The 26,519-nt window shown below is 39.5% G+C and overlaps 1 protein-coding gene across 3 annotated transcripts in view; it reads right to left on the bottom strand.

Annotated features, from left to right (window-relative positions):
* Window positions 1-7,512: 7,512 nt before the first annotated feature.
* Window positions 7,513-26,519, bottom strand: part of LOC101834044 (guanylate-binding protein 1) — a 43,626-nt gene continuing 24,619 nt past the window's right edge. For 2 of the 3 annotated variants that reach the window (XM_021233934.2, XM_040751679.1), the window contains 8 exons: window positions 23,694-23,803; window positions 23,314-23,510; window positions 21,553-21,798; window positions 19,975-20,255; window positions 11,866-12,078; window positions 9,759-9,861; window positions 9,272-9,465; window positions 7,513-8,455 (listed from right to left, as the gene is read on the bottom strand). In XM_021233934.2, the coding sequence (XP_021089593.1) occupies window positions 8,249-8,455; window positions 9,272-9,465; window positions 9,759-9,861; window positions 11,866-12,078; window positions 19,975-20,255; window positions 21,553-21,798; window positions 23,314-23,510; window positions 23,694-23,803 (1,551 nt within the window). In that variant the 3' untranslated portion in view covers window positions 7,513-8,248. Of the gene's footprint in view, window positions 8,456-9,271; window positions 9,466-9,758; window positions 9,862-11,865; window positions 12,079-19,974; window positions 20,256-21,552; window positions 21,799-23,313; window positions 23,511-23,693; window positions 23,804-26,519 lie in introns of those variants that run through there. The other variant, XM_040751681.1, reaches the window with a different exon arrangement.

Here is a 26,519-nt window from a genome sequence, read left to right as displayed (position 1 = left end):
ACTCATCTGCAGAAATACTCACCAGGGAAAAGTTGCAATTTGTCTCATTCACATCTCCATTGACATTTCAGAGAAACAGATTTATTTACAATTATAATGTTTCCGTGGAATCATTCAGAAAAGCATCATGAGAGAAAATCTATATACAAATTGGCACAAGTGTGTGTGTGTGTGTGAGAGAGAGAGAGAGAGAGAGAGAGAGAGAGAGAGAGAGAGAGAGAGCGCAGAAAAGCATCATGAGAGAAAAATCTATATACAAACTGGCACAAATGTGTGTGAGTGTGTGTGAGTGTGTGTGTGTGTGTGTGAGAGAGAGAGAGAGAGAGAGAGACAGAGACAGAGACAGAGAGAATTGTATTGGCATATTTTGTTAATTTTACAAAATTGCAGACATATTTTAGAAAATGCAATCTTCATTGAGAAAATGACTCACTAAGGTTGGCCTGTGGGCCAGTCTGTGGTGTGTTGTATTGATTGATGGTTAAATGTTGTGGATGGCTCAGGCCAATGTGAGTGATGTGTATCCCCACCAACCCCCCACCCAGTAATCCCTACTCCACTCTTCAGGGAGTGTGAGGCCCTCCATGGGGGATCACCAAAGTCTGTCATATAATCTAGGGCAAGGCCCCATGTGTCCAGGCTGAAATAGCATCCCTCTATGTGGAATAGAATCCCAAAGTCCATTCGAATGCCAGCAGCTCTTTATTTTTTATACTATGAAAAAAATCGGTGACTGGACCTATAGTTTGGGAACAAATGAAAAGTCCTGTTGCTTTTCTTTCCAAGCAGTTTAATGCAACAGTTAGGGGATAGCAACTGTGGATTTGTGTACAAGCAGCAGCCTCCTCATTGGCACAGGAGGCCTCTAAACTCACCTTTGTCTATTTGTGTCTGTCCTTCCACCAACCATCTCAAACATCTCTTTTCACACAAAAGCCTCTTAATTTTTCTTCTTTTAACCTTCGACTTTTCCATGTCCCCTTCCTAGAAAATCCCGATTTCTCAATTGATTCTTGCCCTCCTCTCAACCTTTCCAATGCCACTAACCTCACTCACTTCTGACTAGAATTACTCAATGTCCCTCCCTACAAAACTCCACAATTTACTATTGCCCCTGTGTCACAACCTGGCTATGCTTGGTTTATAGGTGGAAACTCATCTTTCTGCTCTACTGGCTCCTGCCAAGTGGGCTATACCTTAGCCTCCCCTGCCTAAGTTATAGAGCCTGTCCCTTTACCATCAGGCACCACTTCGCAGAAGACAGAGCCATCAACAGACACTTAGCACGGATCAAGATCCTTAATGAATAAACAGATTCTAAATATGCATTCCACATCCAACACCAACCAGACTTCCATTTGACAATAGAGGGATTGTGTTACCACTAAAGACACAACCATTACCATTGGGCTTCTAACTCTACAGCTGCTGGAAACCTCTTATCTTCCCAAGATCAGACCCCAGGTCTACTAATTATATACATTTGGAAAATGCTTTTGCTGACGAGACTACTGAAGAGACCAGCCCAAACTCCCAACTTCCTTCCCCTATCATCATCTTGGCCTAATTCTACTTCTTCTAGGCCTAATTCTTCCCTACACCCAAAGGCAAGCTCTCTAGGCCATGGAAGCATTTACAGGTCCACAGGGCTGGCTCATTCCACAGGACATGTACTGTCTCCCTGATACCCAGGTAAAACTTTACTTGACATCTATTCACAAGTCCTTTGATGCTGGTTCCTAACCTATGTACCATTATCTTCTCTTTTCTACCTCTGCCTTTCTGCCCTCCTGAGGGCTATTTGCCAAGGATGCTCCACTTGCCCTCAACCCTCCCCACAGAGGGCCTTGTGACCCTTCCTTCCTTCAGTCCATACCAGTTTTTCTGGGAATCCTGCGGGGAGGAGACAGATGGATTTCACACACATGCACCCTAACAAAAAAACACACACACAAATATCTTCTTCCTGTGGTAGACAGTTTCTCAAGATGGGTAGACACTGCCCCATATTCAAGACTTCAAAAGTGATGTTCCCACCTCATAACTAATATTTTGCCCTTGTTTTGACTTAGTTTAGAGGTACAGTGGCACATTCCATACTGCGTCCAGTCCCCAGGAAATGTAAGAAGGACTAATGGCCTTAGTAAAACTCACTTATCAAATCTGTCTCCTGACCTTCACTCCACTCCTACCTCTCACTCTAACTTGCATTGAGACCATGCTCTGGGCTCCCTCCTTCCTCAGTCCATTTCAGTTTATGTATGGTGGTCCTTTACTTTTGGGAAATTTACCTCTTCTGGAACAAGCCTCACTCCATGAACATTTACCTTCCTTCATTCTCTTAAGATACCCTGTTTGGGAACAAGCAAATTGTGTCCTCCCTCAGCAGTCTACAGATCCTATTACCCAAACCATTTTCTTAAGAGATTAAGTATCCAAAAGACTCTCGCTCATAGGACCTTGGCCCACATGGAAAAGCAACCTCTGCAGAGCTTCAGGGAGTTGAGATGTGGATGCATCTGTCACAATTAAAATGAGCTCTGGACCCCTGTCCTGATAAGTGCTTCTGTGGGTTGATGGGACCACTAATGCTTAAGTTCTCCTGGCTAGTGCCTATCTCTGAGCAGCTCTTTCCTCCCACCCTTGCCCATATTTTTAATATTATGACTGCTCCTGTCTCTTAGGTTCTTCTAAGGAACAGTTGGTACCACAGATATTTCTGGTGGAATTTCCTCAGGTTTCCTACCATTACCTGCTGGCTTGAACCTCTGCTTTGGACAAGTATTTGAGGTCAGCTTTCCTCGATGGGGAAAGTCCTTCTGTGTATATGTTTGTTTTATTGGTTGATAAATAAAGCATTGTAGGACAATGTAAGATAGGTGGGACCAGGCTTACGGGAAGAATGCTTGTAACATATGGTGCCCAGACTTGGGGCACAAATTTCCACTTAACAAAAACTTAAAAAAGGATTTTTAAAAACAGAAGAACAGAGAGAAGCATTGGCTTCTTGGTAGCAGTATTTTCTCAGGTGGGCTCTGTTTTGCTAGAGACAAGCAGAGACTCACATGACTCCTTTAAGGGAATCTTCCTGACTCAGCATAAGTAGAAAAAACCCTGAAAGGCTCTTTAAAGAGTCCCTGCTACCAGTTGAATGGTGTGTATGAATACCTGGCAGCGACCACATCTCCTAGAGGCAGCATGCTGGTTTATGGCAGCATAGACCAAGGTGGTTAGCGCAGCTCTCAGTACTGGCAATAAATGTACACCCACCATCTTGGAAAGACAGCAGTTAAAACAACCACAGCTTTATTTTTAGAAATGTTGTTTAGCAGATAAAAGACACATGACCAGAAAAACATAAAGATTTACATTAAAGTCAGATTTAGATGAAGTAAAACCTCTAAAAGGTTTATAGTATGTTTAAAAATATACATAGGCTTGGGAGAGAAAAGAAAGGAAGGAAGGAAGGAAGGAAGAAAGAGGGTAGCTGAATGGTGGTGCATGTCTTTAATCCTAGCACTCAGGAAGCAGAAGCAAACAGATCTGTGTGATTTCAAGGGCAGCCTGGTATACATAGGGAGTTCAAGGACAGTCAAAGTACACAGAGAAACCCTTTCTCAAAAAAGTAAATGGTAAAACTGAAAGATAAAGAGTAATAAAAAAGCCACATAAGGATGGAAAATAAACAGAGGATCTGAATGCTGTATGCTACTGTGTTGTCTTTCAGTTGTTCATTTTCTAAGGAAGGAGCAACAACTGCTAAAATATACTTATTATAAATGCTGCTGAATTAATCCAAATTACATATTTTAAAAATGCATTGACTTCTAAATTTAAACATTAGGACAGGTTACTTTGGAAAATAGTTTTTGCTTGTGTTTCCACGGAAAATGTAAAGCTATGGTTTCCTTCCAGACTTACATGGTTTGGTGAAAGCAAGACCCTCTGAAGCAGTGTCCCAAGTGATCCAACATCTAAAACAAGGACCTGGCCAGGTTTCTGTGTTTTGTCATGATCCCCATGGTATGGACAGTGTCCTCCAACCAGCAGGAAGCAGTTAGGAGTAAACAACGCCCAAATTTCCAAATAATGTTTATAAATTTTTGTTTTCATTTAAATGGGGCTGCTTATAAATGGTTAATGATCACAACCAATCTCTTTTTAAAGGTAAAAGGGAGATTATGGTATAGAAATGAATATTTTGTATTAGTATGGATTTTCATTTATTGATACAAATTTAAGGCTAATTTTGTGATATGTATATTTCTCTTGTTTAAGTATTGTATTTATACTTACCTTCTAAAATGTAATACATAATTAAATACATATTATATATAATCACCTATAATAGTCAGAACTTATAGTTAGGTTAGTTAGGTTTTTTTAGATATACAGAGATGTATTTTAGGTGGATAGATCTTCTTAAATGGTTTAGAGTTTTTCATGATAATGTGACACAACTACTACTGGCACACCAATTATGTCTGAGAGGAAGATGGGCATCGAAGAAACTCTTTTTGGAGTTTGCTTTCAACATGTCAAAAGAGCCATTTGCTCTTGCCTTTACTGTTTGATAGACTGGACATGCAGGACCCACAGGAAAGTGACTGATAAATTTGATGGGACAGTCCTAAAGTGTTCCTGTTTCATAGAAGAGTCTGCCAGGTACTCCACAGGACACGCACGCACGCGCGCACACACACACACACACACACACACACACACACACACACACACAATGACTGACAAACTGCCAATGCAGGCAGACAGTTGACATTTTTCTGCTTTGCTGAGAAGTCTGTCAGACACACTGTGACCTATGGACTGAAGATGGATGCCCCAATGTTATAAGTTACAGAGGAACTTTGGGTGACTGTCCAGGTAGCAAGATGTCTCTGTCAATTCTCGTGTTTCTATATTATCCTTCTGTGGTCTTTGATGGAGTTGAAGACAGATAGTTATAGTTTTCCTTGGTTATGCTAAAAGATAAGCTACATATAAGACTTTAGACTCACACAGATAGGATAGATGATAATATACTTTCTCTAAACCTTGCTAAATGTTAATAGACTAAATATTGTAACTATAGTTCTTACATTAACTGTTCTGTTACATATAATTTGACTATGTTAAAGTTAAAACCTTTCTTTTTATTTAGACAGAAAAGAGGAGATGATGGGGGAAGTCCTTCTGTGTATATGTTTGTCTTATTTGTTGATAAATAAAGCACTGTTGGCCAATAGGGAAGCAAGATAGGTAGGGCTAGGAATCATGGAGGATTCTGGGAAATATAATCAAGGGTAGAGGCTAGGAATCATGGAGGATTCTGGGAAATATAATCAAGGGTAGAGGGTTGCCATGAAATTCCCTGAAGAGTGAATGTGTGCTGCTGGTGCTCTTGGTAAAATAAGACCATATATATATATATATATATATATATATATATATATGTAGTTATGGGTTATTACTTAAGACAGAACTAGCCAATGAGAAGCCATGGAAATTGTCTGACAGCATTGTAACTAGTAGAGCCTCTGTGTCTTATTTGGAGCTGATGCATCTCTGGGACCAGGCTAGTGGAAAGAATGCTCACTATACCCATACTTTTAATATCATGACTTCTCTTGTCTCTTAGGTTTTTCTGAGGAACAGTTGGTACCACAGATGCTTCTGGTGGAATGTTCTCAGGTCTCCTACCATTACCTGCAGGCTTGAACCCCTGCTTTGGACAAGCATTAGTGGCCACCTTTCCCTCCATCCAAAGTACTTTCCGAGCTGGAAGTAGCCAGAGGACTACTGTTACCCTTATCAACAAATGGCTGGAATTGTAGATCATAAAGCAGGCTTCAAATCTGGCAGTACTGCTTACAAGATTCTAAGAGGGGGGCTGAGTTCAAACCAGGCCAGGTTCTTACAGGTAAAGAGAAGGATTGTAACAGGGTAAAGAGAAACCTAAACTAGGCATTCCCCAGAATTCTCCAACCTTCCTAATGCTGCAACTCCTTAATACAGTTCTTCATGTTGTGGTGACAACCAAACATATAATTATCTTTGTTGCTACTTCATAACTGTAATTTTGCTGTTATAATGATTCTTAATGTAAATATCTGGTATGCAGATGGTCTTAGGCAACCTTGTGAGGAATGGTTTGATCCCCAGAGATTGAGAACCATGGCTCTAAAGCAAGTTTCTGTTTTTGATGAAAGCAACTACATCCTGTCTCCACTCCCCAACAGCAATGTGTATCTAGTTAAACAAAACAGTGGGTATGAGTTCAAATCCCCATGCTAACTCCTCAGCTGTTGCTGACTCCCACCTACCTCCCATGGCTACTTCCCCAGATAAAACTGACAAGAATATGCTCTAATCTCTGAGAACTCTTGGCAGTTTACTCAATACACTGTTCTTTCTACCTATGGAATAGTCTGGTTTGGTGGTTTCACTACACCTTGCTTACATTTGCAAGCATGACGAACTGTGTTTAGATTCCTAGAACCCAGGTATATGCAGACTTCGGAGAACATGTCTGTAATTCCCATGTTCCTACAGGGATATGCAAAGCAGAGACAAAAATCCCTTGAAGATGGAGAATCAGTTACCTTACATGCAGCAGCAAAACAGGAACCTGTTTGATCAAGGTGAAAGGCAGATGGGAACCCAAGGTTTTCATCTAACTTCCAAAAGTTCACCATGGCACACATGCACCCCCTTCATAGGAACACACACACACCACACAATCCCCACAAACACACACACACACACACACACACACACACACACACACACCCTCCTCCCATACACTCACCCCCTACATCCACAAACATATACCATGCTAAAACACAGGCATGATTATGAATATGACCAGCACTTGAAAGCAAGAAATTTCAGGAAAAAACTGGACACAGATTGCTTTGCTTTTCAATGTTACAGACATAATTATAATTGTGACAAGCAGGCACAATGGCAGCACAGAGGCAGGCCACTTCATTTTGTCTCCAGAAATCAGGAAATGAAAGGCTTTAAGGAAAAGTAAACTCACAAACAAAGGACATGGGATGGAGAAACCCAGTTGTCCAAAGGTGTGTGTCTGTGTGCAACTTCACACAGAAGCTCACAGTAAAGAGAAAGCTTCCAGCTGTGGAAATTACTTGACTTTCATTCACCTATAACAGTCTTAACCACTGTGTATCTGAAAAAGATTCTTAACATGTTGAGTTGACACAAAAGAAAATAATGTCTTTTATGAGTCATCATTTTATAAATGGTGTAGGGGGTGCAGCAATATCACTGGGTGCCATATATTATAAAGTAAGATAGAGAAATGACCTATGAGAGAAACTCCTGAATGTGGATTTTACATGTCAGAACATATTACATTTTGATGAATAATTCCTACATGTCCCTCCTTACCACTAAACATGAGACTGTCAACTCCACAAACCCTACCCAACTCGTGTTACACCAACACTCTTCTTTCTTGTTCACAATACAAGTAAAACATGAACGTTTTAATTATATTTTTGTAGGATTTTATTTCATCAAAACATACATTTCCCCATTTATTTATGCCTATTAAAATGTAGATGTCAGTCTCTTATCCAGCCCTTCCCAATATACCTCTCCTTGCTCTCTTTCTAATTCATGGCCTCTTTTTCCATTAATTATTATTGCATGCATATATTTATATGCATTTACATATACATTCCTAAATACTGTTCACCCTGAATAATGTTACTGTTATGTATGTTTTCAGTGTTGGCCATTTGACATTGGATAACCAATTGGTGTGCTCTTCTCTGGGGAAGTCTATTTCTCTTGCTCGCAACATTGCTTAGTTATCTGTAGTTCTTCTCACAGGGTAGAGGGCTTGTGGGTTATTTCCCATCTACTTTGACAAGTCATCTGTAGTTCCTTGTGTGGGGTAGAGGGCTTTTTAATGTCCACTTTGGCAAGTTTATTGTATTTGTTCAGCTCCTAGTTGGAGTCACGCTGGTGAGAATTCATAGGTTGACCATTTATTCTGTGCCTTAACTACATATTTTCATCAATGATTTCTATTTATCCAATAAAATTTTACTTTATTTTTAATTTTTTTGGCTGGGGAAGCTGTCAGCCTCTGATATTCTTTGATAATACTTTAATTAGAAATAGCTGTTGAATAAATCCATGATGACAAACACATTAAAGAGTACATATAACAGTATTACTACCACATAAGAGGCCATCATATTATACTTCACAGGAATCCTCAACCCATCACATAGGAGTTGAGAATCTGCATCCCCACATTACACAACATAGGGAGTGCTTCAATAAATACATTGCCAGCAGCATCAAGGATATTCTTAATGGAGTTGTTTTTAATATCTTCAATCTCTTCTTCTCTTAGCTTTATTTCTCGTCTTAAATCTTCACATTTCTCCTCAACTCCATCAAGAAGTAGTTCTTTTAGGGCCTACAAAAAGATAGAGTCCATTTTTAAAATATACACTACTAATAGCCCATAATTAATAATTTAGGCAGTTGTTCACATGTGTACATATTTACTACATTTATAAAAAATAGAATTTGACAAGTTTGTTCAAAATCTCACACTTTTGGACCAGAAGAGTGGGAAGAGCTGATTTGGTTACAATCCCCTCCTTGAGTTGGAGGAGACGTGGGGCAAGGACAGCCCTGAGAACTAGGGGTAAAGCACAGTGCCATTTGGGAGGTCTGTGACTTTAACTCCCATTCAGTCTTAGGTTCACTGAGCTGAGCCTACTGTGTCTCTGTAACAAATGATGGTTCTGACTGCTGCACTGAGAGCAGAGCTGCCAAGCTCTGGGTTGGGAGAAACGCTGTACTGTACATTACGTCTGTAGAATGCACCAACCAGATCTGGAAACAGACACTGTGGGGTTCAGACTTCCAGTTCATTAAGATGACTAATCTGCTCATTTCAAACTGATATCCTGGACAGTTGTGCTAAGAATTCTTAGGAGAGCTGGACTGAGGTATTTTCATTTGGGGTAAAATGAAACTACTCTAAACTACGCAAGAGCAGCCCCTGTGGATGTTTATTCTTTTCTTCACTCCAACTCTTTAGATCACTAACACCACAGAAGGTGGTGCATTTTTAGAATTAAGAGCTTCACTAGGATCTAGGCAGATCTGAGCTTTCTGTGATCTCATGTCTTAGGGGGTTCTCTCTGGGATCATGAGTTCCTTGACAATGTCACACTTTTCCTTGTATAGTCTATCAGGTACTCACATCAGCATCTGTCCTCACCTTCAGTTTGTGATCCATCACCCTCGCCTGCTCCTTCAGAATGTTCTCCCTTTCCATCTCCATCTTCCTCTGTAGCTGGGCCACATTTTCTTCAACAGTTCTCAAGTGAGCCTCCCTTGCTTCTTCTTGCTCCTTCTGTTGCTGCCTCATTAGTTCTAGTCCCATCTCAGCCTTCTCCTTCTTGGCCTGCTCAGCTGTCCCACAAAGGATTTTAGAGAGAAGAAAGGACATTCAGAACTGAGAGATACCCTGGTGATCTTACAGACCAAGCTGATTAATCCATAGAAACTCTGCATCTTCCTATCAGTAGTCATGATTCTATATGCACTGTAAATGTACTAACCATCTAGTCATGCAACATCAGCCCAATGGTTTTCAGATTTAGAAGAGGATGTAGGAAGGTCTCCTTTTTTTGGGGGGGTGTATTTCTGTTCATAAGTCAGAGGGCTTTAGAGGAACTCTTTGGGATCTGATTCCTCCTCCATACCTGCCATGGCTTTCTGTCCATCAGTGAGGGCTTTATCTGCCTGCAAGATGGAGTTTTCTATAGTGATCAATGACTTCAGGAAGTCCTGGAACACCTCACGTGCCTGGGTACCAGAAGAGAGAAAACCTTAAGTGGCTGTATGTGTTCTTTTGATGAAAGTGTATTCATTCAATGAAATTACTAATCTGACTGCAATATTTGAGTCCTTCTTAGGTTCACATGTGAATCCTTAATTCTGTGACTGCAAGAAAGTCTATGCTCTTTGCTGAGATTAAAGACAACTATGTAACGGTTCCTGATAGCTGTCCAGCTCTGTTTCCCAGGAATGTCTCCCACAAGCCATTCCAGGTATCAGCCCCAATCAGAGCTGTGTTCAGCTCTCTTGTAAAATATTATTTTAAGATGTGTTACATTTGTATATGCTGTGGAGCATTTGTTTAATGATGCAAAGATGTGTTGCATTCTTTTATGTTGTATTTATTTAACTTCATGAATCTGTGCCTTGTTAACACCTGATTGGTCCAATAAAGAGTTGAATAGCCAATAGCAGGGCAGTAAAAAGGATAGGCAGGACTGGCAGGCAGAAAGAATAATCAGAAAGGGGAAAAGGGGATCAGGGAGCAAGAGAACAAGGAGAGGAGAATGCTAGAAACCAGCCACCCAGCCACACAGGTGACCATAGAATAAGAGTGAAAGTAAGATATACAGAAGTAAGAAAGGATAAAGCCCAGAGGTAAAAAGTAGATGGGATAATTTAAATTGAGAAAAGCTGGCAAGAAACAAGTCAAGCTAAGGGCTGACATTCATAAACAATAAAAAGTCTCCATGTATTTACTTGGAATCTGGGTGGTGGGTCCCCCAGAAGAACAAAGAGCCAAAAGAGTAAGGAGTATAAAAACCCAACTACCCAGTTCCCCAAATGCCTATGAGGCAGGTTTAAGGATAGATTGGTAGTCTGGGATCTTATTTGGTTTAGGGTGTGCATCCCTCCCCATCTTGTAATGATGCACTTTCCACTCTGATTCTTTACCCACGTCTATTATGCACACATACCCCTCTCAAAACAACTCACTCAACCCCTCAGACCCTCCCACTGCATTCTAGGACTGGCTACATATTTACTGCTCTCTGAACAATAGTATAAGTGTCTCCATCCCTATGTTAATCAGGCCATGACATGTTCTCTTCAAGTATATTGCCAATGTGTCCTATATAATGGATCTTGTCTCCAGTTGCTTTCAGACATGCTCAGTGCAACCAGGCAAACTTTGTCCTTAAAGCAAAATTTATGAAGAATACCTGTACCTAGTATCTCATGCCTGTGCACAAATGAGAATTCATATTACTAAAATCAGATATACTATATGCATTAGGGAAATTTAATATATGGCCTAATGTATCCTTCAAAGTAGAGAACTACTCAAACAATGACTGTAGTAACTGCCTTTGCCTTCTTTAGAAGTGGGCCATGGTGGGTCATTTGAATATCCTCACAAATATGGCCTCTGCCAGTTTGAACAATATACTCCTCTCTTATATGTATGAGCACTTCACTCTGAATGAACTTGTCCAGCTCCTTTTGGAAATCTGAGTGAGTTTCTCTGTGCAGCACACCCTCAAATGTACAATGGAGAAACTGTTAACAACTAATTGGTATTCCCATGAGGATGATAATACTAACTTAATTTATGAAATGAGTATTCAGTATGCTAGTATCAGCATCATCACCACCACTACCAGTGACATCATCATCTCCATTTCTACCTCCACCTCTTTAAGTTTAAAACTACGTCCTGTTTAGCAAGGAACTATTTGTCCAAGTCAGCTAAAATCATACACATCCTTAGAATCAAAGCTCTTTCTGTAATAACATATATCTTGATTAAAAATTAACAGATTATTCAGCAAATTTCATTCTACTGAGGAAGTGAATTTTTTTAGCTACTTAATATCATACAGTATTTTGTGGGTATAAAGACTAGAATGGCTGAGATACAAGACACTCTGATTTCTCTCAGGGAAGATTCTGTATCTTAGCTTCCAGGAGCAGCCATTACCACTCTGGCTGTGCTCTAGCTGTGTGATCACACCTGCCCCTACTACTCACCTTCACTCCCTTCCTGGGCACTCGCCCATAGCCCAGCTCAACCTTCTTCCTGGTTTCTAAGTAGAGGCTGTGCCCACCAGGAACAGAGAAATCTCCACGTGAGATGCTCTCCCTCAGGGACTCCGAAAGCTTCTCCAGCTCAGCCTGGCAGTAACTGAGAGATGCTTCTTCGTTCTGTCTTATGAAATCTTCCTTCCTTTTATCTATGGTGGCCTGACGGGTAAGTAGAATAAGACAAAACAAAGAAGGAAGTTACAACTGTGACATTCCTGGATGAAGCAGTATGACAGTCCCAGAGTGGACTGGGCCAGGAGGAGGTATGGAGGACTTGCTTTAGCCCTGGTCTGGTCAACTCTGAGTGACTGCTAGAAACCTTAATTTCCTTGGCCTCAAGCTCCCAATCTATGAAAGTGAGATGAAAGGGCATGGAATCTGTGTTCTTCTTTACAGACTGTGATGAAGAGTGTTCATTCATCAACAATGAATAAAAAGTTCAACCAGGAGGGGACACAGCATCCTTGCAGAATGTGCTTTGATGTGGGTGAAAATATCTGCATGGCAAATCCAGTTGTCAGTTATGAATAGGTCTGTGATGAACAGAGAATTGAGTGCTTCAAGAATTTGTTTAAGGAGATTTATAGGTATGAAGTTAAAAACTGAAATTTTAATATTTAAACTTTTAAGTTACAATTGTGCTGTTTTTCTCTCTATTGATGATGTTTGTCACATTTAGAATGGTCAAAGACAAGACACTCAATCCTGCAGAGGGACCTGGAGGCCACCATTCCTGCCTTTCCCCTCCACCCTCTGGTAGATCGAGTGAGAGAGCAAGAGAGCAAGAGAGGGAGTGTAGAGGGACTACATCTGGGAGTGAGGAGAGGATGGACCCTTGAACCCATATCTATCAGAAGAGGGAGAGACCCCAACTATAACCCACTAGAAGAAGAGATGGGAAGGCAACAGGATAAGAGCCCATCCAACAACAGAAAGTCTTATATTACACCACCAGAGTCTAGGGACTCTACACCAACAAGACCTGAACATATCAATGCAGGTGATACAAAGGAGAATGACTTTAAAAACACTTCATGAAGATTATAGAGGCCCTCAAAGAGGATATGAGAAAATCCCTTAAAGAAATGGAAAAAGGGGCTGGAGAGATGGCTTAGAGGTTAGGAGCACTGGTTATGCTTCCTGAGGTCCTGGGTTCAATTCCCAGCAACCACATGGTGGCTCACTACCATTTGTTGAGATCTGGTGCCCTCTTTTCACCTGAAACATGCAGGAAGAACACTGTGTACATAATAAATAAATCTTTAAAAAGAACGAATCCTTTGTATATATCAAAAGTGTACAGTATTAAAAAAAGAAATGGAAGAAAAAACAAACCAAAAAATACAAGAAATCAACACCTCTTAAAGAAAGTAAGGAAAGCCAATTCTGGAAATAGAAAAGCTGAGTAAACAACCAGGAACTACAATTGCAAGTATAACCAACAGAAAGCAAGAGACAGAAGACAGAATCTTAGGTGCTGAAGATAAACAAAATGAAATAGATTCATCAACCAAACAAAATCTTACATCCAACAAATCCTTAACACAAAATATCCAGGAAATATGGGGAACCATGAAAAGACCAAACCTAAGAGTAATAGGTATAGAAGAAGACAAAGAAGCCCAGCTCAAAGTTAAAGAATACATAGTCAACAAAATCATAGAAGAAAAGTTTCCCAACCTGAAGAAGGACTTACCTATGAAAGTGCAAGAAGCTTACCAAACACCAAAAAGACTAGACCAAAACAAAGACCACTCACCACATAATAATCACAACACCAAACATACAGAATAAAGAAAGAATATTAAGAGTAGTGAAGCAAAAAGGCCAAGTAACATATAAAGGAGACCTATCAGAATTACACCTGATTTCTCCATGGAAACTATGAAAACCAGAAGGTCCTAGATAGATGTTCTACAACGAAAGATGCCAGCCCAGACTACTATACTGAGTAAAACTCTCAATCACTATAAATGGAGTACACAAGATATTCCATGACAAAACCAGATTTACACAATATATATCCACAAATTCAGCACTACAGAATGTTCTGGAAGGAAAATTCCAATCCAAGGAAGTCAACTGTACTCAGAAAAGCATAGGCAATAGATAAGCTCACTTTACCAAAAGCCAGAAATAGGGGGAAACCATGCACAATACCTCCACTGAAAACAAATCCAAAACAAACAAGCATCAACAATCAATGGTCATTAATATTTCTCAATGTTAATGGACTTAACTCACCTATAAAAAGACACAGGCTAACATAATGGATATGAAGACAGAATCCATCCTTCTGCTGTGTACAAGAAGCACACCTCACCTTCAAAGAAAGAGGTTACCTCAGAGTCAAGGGTTTGGAAAAGATTATCCAATCAAATGGCCCTAAGAAGCAAGCTTGGGTAGATACCCTAATATCTAACAAGTTAAACTTCAAATAAAAATTAATTAAAAGAGACGCAGAAGGTAATTTCTTATTCATCACAGGAAAAATCCATCAAGATGAAGTCTCAATTCTGAACATCTATGCACCAAATACAAAGACATTGACATTCATAAATGAAATATTACTAAAACTCAAATCACACATTAAATACTACACACTTATAGTGGGAAGCTTCAACACTCCACTCTCGCCACTAGACGGGAACACCAGACAGAAACTTAACAAATAAATAAAGGAACTAACAGAAGTTATGACACTATTGGTATGACACCTATAGTACATTCCATTCAAACACAAAAGAATATACCTTCTCAGTACCACATGGAACCTTCTCTAAATTCGGCCACATACTTGGCAATATAGCAAACCTCAACAGATAGAAAAAATTGCAATAACGCCCTGTATCCTATCAGATCACCAAGGTTTAAAGTTAGAATTCAACAACAACACAAATTTCAGAAACCCTACAAATGCATGGAAATTGAACAATGCACAATTGCACCATTCCTATGTCAAGGAAGAAATAAACAAAGAAATTAAAGACATCCTAAAATTCAATGAGAATGAAGATACAACATACTTAAACCTATGGGACACTTTGAAAGCAGTGCTGAGAGGAAAGTTCATAGTACTAGGTGCCCACATGAAGAAACTGGACAATAGTCACACTACAGAATTAACAGCAAAATTGAAAGCTCTAGAACACAAAGAAGCAAACTCACCATGGAGGAGTAGACACTAGGAAATAATCAAATTGAGGGGTGAAATCAATAAAGTAGAAACAAATAAAACAATAAAAAGAATCAATGAAACAAAAAGTTGGTTCCTGGAGAAAATCAAGAAGATAGACAAATCTTTATCCAAACTTACCAAAAGGCAGAGAGAGAGAGCATGCTAATTAACAAAATCAGAAATGAAAAGGGGAACATATCCATGGATACTGGGAAAATCCAGAGAATCTTCAGGTCATACTTTGAAAACCTGTACTCCACAAAATTAAAAAATGTAAAGGAAATGGACAATTTCCTGGATACATATCACTTAACAAAATTAAATCAAGAAGAGATTAGCAATGAAAATGGACTTATAACCCCTAATGTAATAAAAGCAGTCATAAAAAGTCTCTCAACCAAAAAAAGTCCAGGATCAGATGGTTTCGGTGCAGAATTCTACCTGAAAGCCAAAGAAGAGCTAATATCTGTACTGCTCAAACTGTTCTACACAATAGAAGCAAACTCTTTTTATGAGGCTACAATTATCTTTATACTCAAGCCACACAAAGACACAACTAATAAAAAGAACTACAGACCAAAATCCCCACGAATATTAATGCAAAATTACTCAATAAAATACTAGCAAATTGATTCAAAGAACACATCAGAGACATCATCCACCATGATCAAATAGGCTTCAGCCCAGGGAAGTAGGGATGGTTCAACACATGAAAATCTATCAGTATAATTCACCAAACTGCAATAAACAAACTGCAAAAGAAAAACCACATGATCATCTTACTAGGTGATGAAAAAGCCTTTGACAAAATCCAACGCCCTTTCTTGATAAAGATGCTGGAGAGATGAGGGATAACAGAAACATACCTGAAAGTAATAAAGGCAATATACAGTAAACAAACAGCCAACATAAAACTAAATGGAGAGAAACTCAGCATGATTCCTCTGAAATTAGGAAGAAGACAAATCTGTCCACTTTCTCCATATCTCTTCAATACTGTACTTGAAGTGCTAGCTAGAGCAATAAGACAACAAAGGGAGATAGGGGATACAAATTGCAAAAGAAGTCAAACTTTCACTATTTGCAGACAATACAATAGTTTACATAAATGACCTGAAAAACTCTACACAGGAACTCCTACAACTGATAAACACCTACAGCAAAGTAGAAGGATACAAGATTAACAAAAAAAATCAGTAGCCCTACTATTTACAGATGATAAAAGGGTTGAGAAGGAAATCAGAGACACATCACATTTACAATAGCCACAAACAATATAAAATATCTTGGGGTAACACTAACCCAACAAGTGGAGCACCTGTATAGCAAGAACTTTAAGTCTTTAAAGAAAGAAATTAAACAAGATACCAAAAAATGGAAAGATCTCCCATGCTCTCGGATAGGCAGGATCAATATAATAAAAATGGCAATCTTGCCAAAAGCAATCTACAGATTCAATGCAATCCCCATCAAAATACAATCACAATTCTTCACAGACCTTGAAAGAACAATACTCTACTTTATATGGAAAAACAAGAGACCCAGGATAGACAAAACATCCCTGTACAAGAAAGGAACACCTGGAGGTATCACCATCCCTGACTTCAAACTCTATTATAGAGCTATAGTCCTGAAAACAGCATGGTATTGGCACAAAAATAGTCAGGTAGGCCAATAGAATCAAATTGAAAACTCTGATATTAACCCACATACCCACGAACACCTCATTTTTGACAAAGAAGCTAAAACTATACAATGGAAAAAAGAAGGCATCTTCAACAAATGGTGCTGGCATAACTGGATGGTGGCATGTAGAAGACTGCAGATAGATCCATGTCTATCACCATACACAAAACTTAAGTCCAAAAAGATCAAAGATCTCAACATAAATCCAGCCACACTGAACCGCTTAGAAGAGAAAGTGGGAAGCACCCTTGAACAAACTGGTACAGGAGACTGCTTCCTAACATAATAACAGTAGTGGAGACACTGAGATTGACAATTAATAAATGGGACCTATTGAAACTGAGAAGCTTTTATAAGGCAAAGTACACAGTCAACAGGACAACAGAATGGGAAAAGATATTCACTAACCACACATCCGACAGAGGGCTCATCTTCAAAATTTACAAGGAGCTCAAGAAGCAAGTCTTCAAAACACCAAATAATCCAATTAAAAAGTGGGGTACAGATCTAAATAGAGAATTTTCAATAGAGGTGTCTAAAATGGCTGATAGACACTTGAGAAAGGTGACCAACATCCTCATCCTTAGCCATCAGGGAAATGCCATTCAAACAACTCTGAGATACCATCTTACTTCTGTCAGATTGGCTAAAATCAAAAACACCAATGACAGTTTATGCTGGTGAGGATGTGGAGAAAGAAGAACACTCCCCCACTGCTGGTGGGAGTGCCAACTTGTACAGCCACTTTGGAAATCAGTATGTTGTTTCCTCAGGAAAATGGGAATCAGTCTACCACAGATCTAGCAATTCCACTCTTATGGATATACCCAAAAGGTGCACATGCATACAACAAGAGCATCTTTCAGCTATATTCATTGCAACATTATTTGTAATAACCAAAGCCTGGATGCAACCAAGATAACCCTCAACTGAAAAGTGTATAGAGAAAAATTGGTACATTTACACAGTAGAATACTACTCAATGGAAAAAAACATTGGAATTTTCAAATTTGCAGGCAAATGGATAGCACTAGAAGAAACCATCCTGAGTGAGATAACCCAGTCACAAAAAGACCAACATGGTATGTACTCACTCATATATAGATTTTAGACATGGAGTACAGGATTGCCAGCCTACAGTCCACACTGTCAGGGAGACTGGGAAACAGTGAGGACCCTAAGAGAGACATACATGGTCCCCCGGAGAAGGTGAAGGGGACAGGATCTCCTGAGCAGATTGGTAGTATGGGGGAGTGGAAAGGGAGATGGGAAAAGGAGAGAGGAAGAAGAGGAGGGGAGAGGAAGAAATGGGGACGCAGGAAGATTGAGTCAGGGGAAGAATAGAGGAGAGCAAGAAAAGAGATTCCATCATAGAGGAATCCATTATAGGTTTAAGGAGAGATTTGGCACTAATGAGATTTCCAGAGATCTACAAGGATGACACTAACTGGCAATCTAAGCAATATTGGAGAGGCTACCTTAAATGCCCTTCCCCTATAATGAGACTGATAACTACCTTATATGCCATCCTAATTCCTTCATCCAGTGGCTGATGGAAGCAGAGGCAGACACCCACAGCTAAACACTGAACTGAACTCCCGGAACCCAGTTTCAGAGAGGGAGGATTGATGGGATGGGAAAGGGGGTCAAAACTGGGGTGGTGAAGCCACAAATGCAGCTGACCTGAACAAGGAGTTGCTCACCGATCACACACTGATGGCTAAGATGCCAGTATGGGACTGATTCATACACCTGGAATCTGAATGTCAGTGAGGAGGCCTTGACAATCTATTGGACCTCTGGTAGTGGATCAGTATTTATCCCTGCCATACAAATGGACTCTGGGTGACCATTCCATGCAGAGGGATGTGCTGTTGGCCTGGACACATAGGGGAGGGCCTGGGCTCTGCCCTGGATGATATGACAGACTTTGGCGATCCCCCATGGAGTGCCTCACCCTCTCTGGGGAGCAGAGGGAAGATGGGATGGGGGTTGGTGGAGGGCAGGTAGGAGAGGAGGGAGAGTGAGCTGGGGTTGACATATCAAGCAGGATTGCTTCTAATTTAAATAAAAATAGTCAAAGATAGAGTAAAAGAAAAACATTATGACAGCATCTCTGGTCATTAGAATGATGCTGTTACAAGAATTTCCTCACTTGGCATCTATATCCTGCATCATCCCAGAATAAGGTGGACATTAATCCTGAGACTACATCATTATACAGCAGAGACTGGCTTGAAGAAATGGCCTTTACTGACCCAGAAGGGCAGTCATAACCTAGAGAGCTTCAGCATGTCAACTCCCCAAGTATACATGAATTCATTAATTTATAGAGACATTTTAAAGAGAAGTAACAGTTGGTCAGCTCTGATGGGTAGATATCACATTATTGCCTTGGAAGATCCTAAGAAAGACAACATTTAACCTGTTTTTAATATTTAAACTTTGTCAAGAGTGAAAATAAAAAAGGAATGATGTTTACTTAAGCATAGGAACCTGCCAAAATCACCTGTCTGCAGTTGATTACAGAGAGGAATACCAGAGATGAGAAGCAAGAAAGGACAGAATGCCCACTGGCACACTAGAGCCAGAAGGGACTCTCGGAGCCTGTAGACAAGAGCAGAGACCCATATGCCCAATTCTGCATATGATTTGAAGAATAATGGCTTATAAATATATTTTTAAAGACACTAAGCACATACCAACCTATTCTATAGCAATAAAAATGAAGTTGGACTAGAGAGATGGCACAGCAGTCAAGAACAATGACCGTTCTTCCAAATGGCCAAGGTTCAATTGCTAGCATCCACATGAGAGCCCACAACCATCTGTAAATCCCCATACAGGAGATCCAATGTACCACTCTAGTCTTTATGGTCACTACATACCTTTAATACACAGGTGTAAATCCCCATACAGGAGATCCAATGTACCACTCTAGTCTTCACGGTCACTACACACCTTTAATACACAGGTGTGCAATTGACAAAAGACCATACACGTATTTTCTTAAAAACTATTAAAAACAAAAAGCATATAATTGAGCAAAGGATAGAGTTGTGCTGAAGAACTCTGCTACCCAGAAGAACTATGGCTCCTTCATGATAGGAAAGATACAACGTGGAATCAAAATATAGAGCCTTATGGCAGCAGAGAAGGCATCAGTAAGGCCAAATGCTAAGGCATATTACCACAAGCTTCTTCTGGAACTTCCACTGGTCATCTGAGAAGGAGTGCTCCATGAAGACAGCAATGGCTTCTTTCTCACAGGCTGTGTGCACACCCAGCAGCTCCTGGAGTGTGTCTGTAGGGAGCCTCAATTTCTGAGCCACCTGCTCACAGTAGTGGTCAGCTGCCCTCTGCATTGCTATGGAGTTCTCACGCTCGGCCAGTGTTTTTACTGCGTTCTCTATGCAAGGAACTGCCCCGCTATTGATGGCATTCACATATGCCGCCACTAGAGTTCCCAGTCCTAAGGAGACATAATATTTAGGGTGCACTAGAAAATTTTCATTCCCTGTTTTACAAGATTTGGTTGCCTATGTCCTTGAAAGCCCCATAATGCTGAATATAAAGTTCTCTTTTCTTTCTTTGATTTTCCTCCTTGTCCCCATCTTCATCCTGCTTCTATGAATTCACTTGCATGTAAAAATACCAATTCTATTTCTTATTTATCAAGTTTTATTGTCCCTCATCACACTACAAAATTAAATTAAGTGATTAAAGCAGTATGTTCAAAACATACCCAGAACATTTTTCCATCAAAACAAATGAAATGCCCTATTACATAGAAAAAATGTTTAATTTGTGAGCCCCATATGCAAATGAAAATGTAGAAGCTTTGTCCATCAAGTCCAGAGTTTCAAGGCCATGAGGCAGAAGTGAATGAAGCATGGACCTGTCTTAGCATGGATTATTGCAGATGTCCCACATCCACAGAGCCTACTCTGTAAAGAAGATTAAGTTCAAATTTCTTTCTCACTCTTTCACTAACCATGCACAGCACTCATGGCCTGCTGTGTCTTTTTCTGACTCATGTAAATCAACCGAAATCTTTTGTTGGTTGGCTGATGGACTGTGATGCGGGGATTGAACTTATGATCCTATATGCATGCTAGGTCACCATTCTTCCACTGAGCTATACCCAAAGTGCTGCTTTATATTTAATAATTTATCTATTTATTAATTAATGTTTTCTGGTTTTGAACATGAAACCACTGGCATGCTTACCTTATGCCTTACTTGCATGCTGGTCAAGTGCCTTCCTATTGAGCTAGGTCAACATGCCTGTTTTATATCTATTTGTTAACTTAAGTAATTGACAGGCTAGTTATTTTTTTTCTTGTTCTGGTGATTGAGCCAGTTCCTTGCCCATTGTAATCACTTTCTGCACCACTGACCTCAGCTCTCCCTTCTTTTGTCTATTATCTTGAGACAATTTACTAAGTTGGCTTGGTTGATATCAAGCTAGAGATCCCCTTACCTCAGCATCCTATATAGCTGATATTACAGCTACGTATCAAAACATGTTTTATGTATTTACTGAGAAACCATTATCTTATATTCTTTATTACTATGCAGATTTCTCTCTTTCCTAAATAGGGAAACTTTAATAAAGAAGTGTAGATTTCTATGTATGACACAAGCTTCTGCATTCCCACATTCCTATAATATAGTAAATAAAAGTACCGACAGTTCTATCAAAAAATCCAGACTTCGCCCTGTAGTGACCCACCAAAGACACAATAAGCCTTTCAAAAGTGACTTACGATTCCCCGTGACCAGGATTCCCTCTCTGAGTTTCTTGGTACTTGCATAGGTGAAGATATGAGAACAGAAAGTCTTCGACTGCTTCTGAAATTTAGGATTCAGTTGGTTTTCTTGTATGCTCTCAATTTTGGCTAAGAGTTGTGGGTCACTCACTGGCCAGTCAAAGACAAAACATTTCCGCCTGGGAAAGAATTGTCTTATGCACTCCCTGGGCCAATTGGATGCCTGGATTTGGGGATTCTGCCCTGAGGAAGAGAAAAAACAGTCCGATGGGCATATCTGGTGGGTTGAAAATAAGTCACAGTTTTGCTTGCTTGTTTTTTTAAAAATTTTTTGTTTTTTTTCACGTTTGGTTTTGGCTTTTAGATAAGGATTCAAATATCCTAGCCTAGGCTGGCCTTGGACTCCCTATGTAAACCAAAAAGACCCCGAATTCTTGATTCTTCTGACTCCACCTGCTGAATGTGAGACTGCAGGAGTGTGCCAGCACACCTGGATTAGGAGGTGCTAGGCATCAAAGCTAGGGCTTTGCCTACCATAGACAAGCAGTTTATCAACTGAGCTATAATCCAAGCAGGCAATGGTTTACATTATTTTCATTTTATTCATTAATTTATTTAAATAGATTTGTTTTCATACAATATATTCTGATTACAGTTTCTCCTTCCCCCAGCTGATCTCACCTATTGTATTTCCCTCACCACACAAATCCATACCCTTTCTTTCTCTCTCTCATTAGAAAACAAACAAAACATATAATAACAACAATAATAAGATAAAATAAAAAACAAACTAGAACAGGACAAAATGGGCAAACAGAAAAAAGGTTCAGAGGAAAAGTACAAGAAACAATTACAGACACAAACACACACACTTTTTCATACAGAAAACCCCCACACAAAAACCTGGCAACTATAATATATAAGTAAAATATCTGCAAGGTTAAAAATGCCAGACAAAGCATTTGAGACCAAAACACCCTCATAAATGCTAATTAGTTCACATTGCGTTGGCAATGTGCTCCTGGGCATGAGTATTTTGATTTTTGAAGGTGCCATATACATGGATGTGTGACAATCTTCACACACTACTTCCCTCTCATCCCCTCCCACCAACTCCTTTCTCCTTCCCAACTCTCATGTCACATTTTTTCCATCTTTCTTCCTTCCTCCAGGCCCTATGCATACAATCACATGTACTACTCTGTGCATGACTGCAATGACCATATCACAATCAAGGCAAGAGAACCCCAACACATCCCTCACCACTGTTTGAGGGGAGAGTTGTCTTCATGCCTGTTTAAAAAAATTATGAAGAATATACCTGAACAAGTTTTAGAAAGTATGTTTTTGAAATTAGACTTAGTATGTTAAATAGATTATTCCAACAGACAGTTTTTTATTGAGATTTTGTGTCTAACAAATAAGCATGTAATTATTTTCAGCAAAGTAAAGCAGAAGTCAACATAGCAAACATAAATGCTCAGTCTTCAAAAATTTCTCATTTTTCCTCATCTGAGTCTAAGATATATCTTGGGTAAAATACAACTTAACTTCAAGTATCCTTGTTTGGTATTGGACTCTGCTCTTCTTGAGTGAGTTTAAATTTCTAACCTTAAGTATTTCCACCCAACTTCCAGTTCCCATGTCTATGGACTTCAGTTTAGCCTCAAATGCCAATGTTACTCCAGACATGATGGGAAGTACTCAGTGGATCCCACCCCTACTAAGATATCCTGTATCCAGTTGAAGCTCTGATACCTGGAATCAGCTTCAAAGCATTCTCCAAGTATTCATCTTCTGTGATGCAGCGACCATCTAACTTCAGCTCCAGGGTGAAGTCCCGTACAGTCCAGATAAAATCTGGAAAGAAACTCACAAACTCTCTAGTATCTTCTATGGCATCAGATCTTGGGGAGGACTTTGCTTTAATGAGCTCTGTGAGTTTTGTCACATAACTAGAACTCAGCTAAGGAAAAGGAACTCAAAATCACAATTCCCACAATCCCTTTATTTAAAAAGTACAAACATTGTTTTATGTTCTGTCTTATCTGATCCATCAATAGCAATTCAGCCACACCTGAGTCACATTAATAAAAGTTCTTCAATAAAAGATAGAACCTTGGCTCCTTGAAGGATACTGTAGCTTCTCCAGGGCATCATTGTTGATGGTGCTCATGCTGTTGTAGACAAAAGTGCTGCTCAGAAGAACGGCCAGGGCAAAGATCCAGGCATCATTCCTAGGGTCACCCTAGAAGGCACAGGTGTAATGGTCTTTGGAACTAACTCTTTTCTTAACCCTCATTTAGAGCTCACCATATTTTTGTTCTCTTGAGCTTTCATCTACTATTTCAACGAATCTGCAGAGGAACAAGCTTTAAGGACATGAGCACACATTTCAGTTTTAATTATTGCATTGGGAATTTTTGTGAACACATTTTCTTGATGATAGAATTTGACTGATATTTTCTTTATAGTGTTTTCTCTTCCTTCCTTTCTTCCTTCCTTTTTTCTTTTTTTTTTTAAACAATGAGATCGAGTAATGTAGTGCCTATAGTAAAACCCAACATGGTATCTAGAACAAAATTAGATGTTCAGTGGAATGTACTAGTAATTATTCATTCAGAACGCATTTGAGCTTTGTACCATACACTCGACATGACTGAGGACTCTACCAATTAAAAACAACAGTTATCTATACCAACTAGGTGTATCATACTGTGTGTATACTCCATGGAAAATTTGAAAGCAATGTATTGCAAACTGGGGAATCCAGCCTCCAGTCAGCACCAGGGTATGCAAAAAAAAAATTCATGAGTGCAGTGAGAACTAAACTTCTCTGTCTAAAAGGAAATAAGGAAACACACCTGATGGTAAATTTCTTTTGACTTCACCTTGAGAAAAACTTCACTCTCTGCAAACCTCTCTTGCTCCTCTACATGACTCTTCTTAGATTGCCAATCAGCTCTACACAGGCTCCTTATTACTCTACATAACAGCGTCCCTATACAGCCAACCTCTGGAGACTTATATGTTACATTTTCAGGGCCCGACCCATTCTCATAAGATAAGCTTGCACAGTTTTTCTAGAGAGGTCACATTGGCTGGCCAGTGAGTAATGGTTGGCCATGTACATAGTTCTAAGTTGGTGAGGGTTTCCAGACATAAAATGACATTGAAATTCAGGACTTAAGAGTATCAGTTAGTTGTATCCTGAATAATAGGAAGTACATGCAGAAAGTCCATTACTTTATGAGGTTTATGTCTACCAAAGTTGTCTCAAGCCTAACCTTAATCAACAACAAACACCTGGGAATTTGTCCTTGTGTATTTATCTCCATGGACAACCAGTTTGTTTTGAATTTGTTCTGAAGTCTAAAAGTAGACTTTGTGACTGAAAATACTATAACTTTCCTGTGTCAGTCTGAATAATGAAAAATATCCTAGTATCATTTCTACTCATCAAAATTACACAGTTAAATAGAAACCATCTCCCTGATCAGCCACAGCTATATATGTGCTCAAAGTTGAATATTTTCATGAGACAAATACAAACGGTGGAAAAAATACCCATAACATGGGGAAAATTACATACAGGAGCAACTGGACATTTACAGTGAGTTACTTAACTCCACAGTGTTTTCAGGTGGGGCTCCCCTTCAGAGAGCCATTTGTTTGGAGGGACAACTTGATGAATACTCCCACTGCCATTGCCACCAGCGGTTCTCGGCAGTAATGGCAATGATAAATTTATAAGATGAATTCAACAAGCTTGGGCTTTCCTATTAATGACAGATAAGAGGATGGCAAGATCTTCATACATTAAATTGAATATGTCTCAAGGGAAAAAAACATTAATTTAGACAGTTGGAAAACTACTACTGGCTAAGTTGTTCTGGGAGCCCACCACGAAGTGTTAAGGACTTGTTGGAATAAGGACATGATGGACTGATGCTGTCATGGAGGTGGAAGCCTGCAGAAGCACCGCCATAGATACAATACTGTAGAAATACTTCCAGTCCACATTAAGTTACTTTCTTTGCTACTGGAGGGGTTAAAATGTTGGACTGAATTCAGAGGCAAGATGACAAAAGACCTTAAAAGTCAAGCAATTTTGCTTATATAAATTATACTACTCTCTAAATTACAGTATAATACAGAAATTATGTTTTCTGTAAATGGTTTATAAAACATAGTCCTTAGCCATTAAATAAATGCAAAAATAAAATTTTTGATAGGGATTGCCCATGGACTTTTTGGTGAAAAAAGTTGCCTATAGAGCAAAATTTAAGAAGAAACCAGTTAGGAAAATCAATAGTATGAACTGTGCTAAAGGACAAAACCCTTAAATACTGGGAAGATAACTTTGTTTGGTGTGTGGTTTTAAAGGGAAATTGACTCCCTAACTTCAATTTGGAAATACATAAAGACTTATAGAAATACAGATATTCTTTATAAATCAGTCTCCAAGTAAGATTAAAGAAAGAAAAGAAAAACAAGAAGTAGCACTTACCTAGTGTATTTTATATTATAAAATATCAGAACATTCATCTAAGAATGTTTGATTTTATAAAAATCCTGGGAGTATGGTCTCACAGCCATGCTGCATGGTGTGTGTGTGTGTGTGTGTGTGTGTGTGTGTGTGTGTACAGTAAATATCCACAGTAAATGCCATCAAATTTCAATGCTGACTTCAAAATGCGCTGTTCATCTGGTGCCTCAGAAAGTGGCTCCCAAGTCTTCCTTAACTTGTGAGACGGGTCATTGCCTCTCTGCTTCCCTTTTAGGTCAGCTTTACACCTATCAGCTGTGATGAAGCCCATTATTTGTTGAGTGGGGAAGTTCTAGGCAGTACTAGCACACAAGCTCTGGTGAGTGGTGATGAATGACCCCTTGCAGGTGTTAGCCTGATGATGAGAACTGTCTCCATGGAAAACTTCCAATTATGAATTGTTGTTCCAGTTCAA

The sequence above is a fragment of the Mesocricetus auratus genome, unplaced genomic scaffold (genome assembly GCF_017639785.1).
Source record: "Mesocricetus auratus isolate SY011 unplaced genomic scaffold, BCM_Maur_2.0 Super-Scaffold_100009, whole genome shotgun sequence".
In the NCBI taxonomy this organism is placed as follows: Eukaryota; Metazoa; Chordata; class Mammalia; order Rodentia; family Cricetidae; genus Mesocricetus; species Mesocricetus auratus.
Note: the sequence above shows the minus strand (reverse complement) of the source record. Positions and strands in the feature narration are given on the sequence as shown.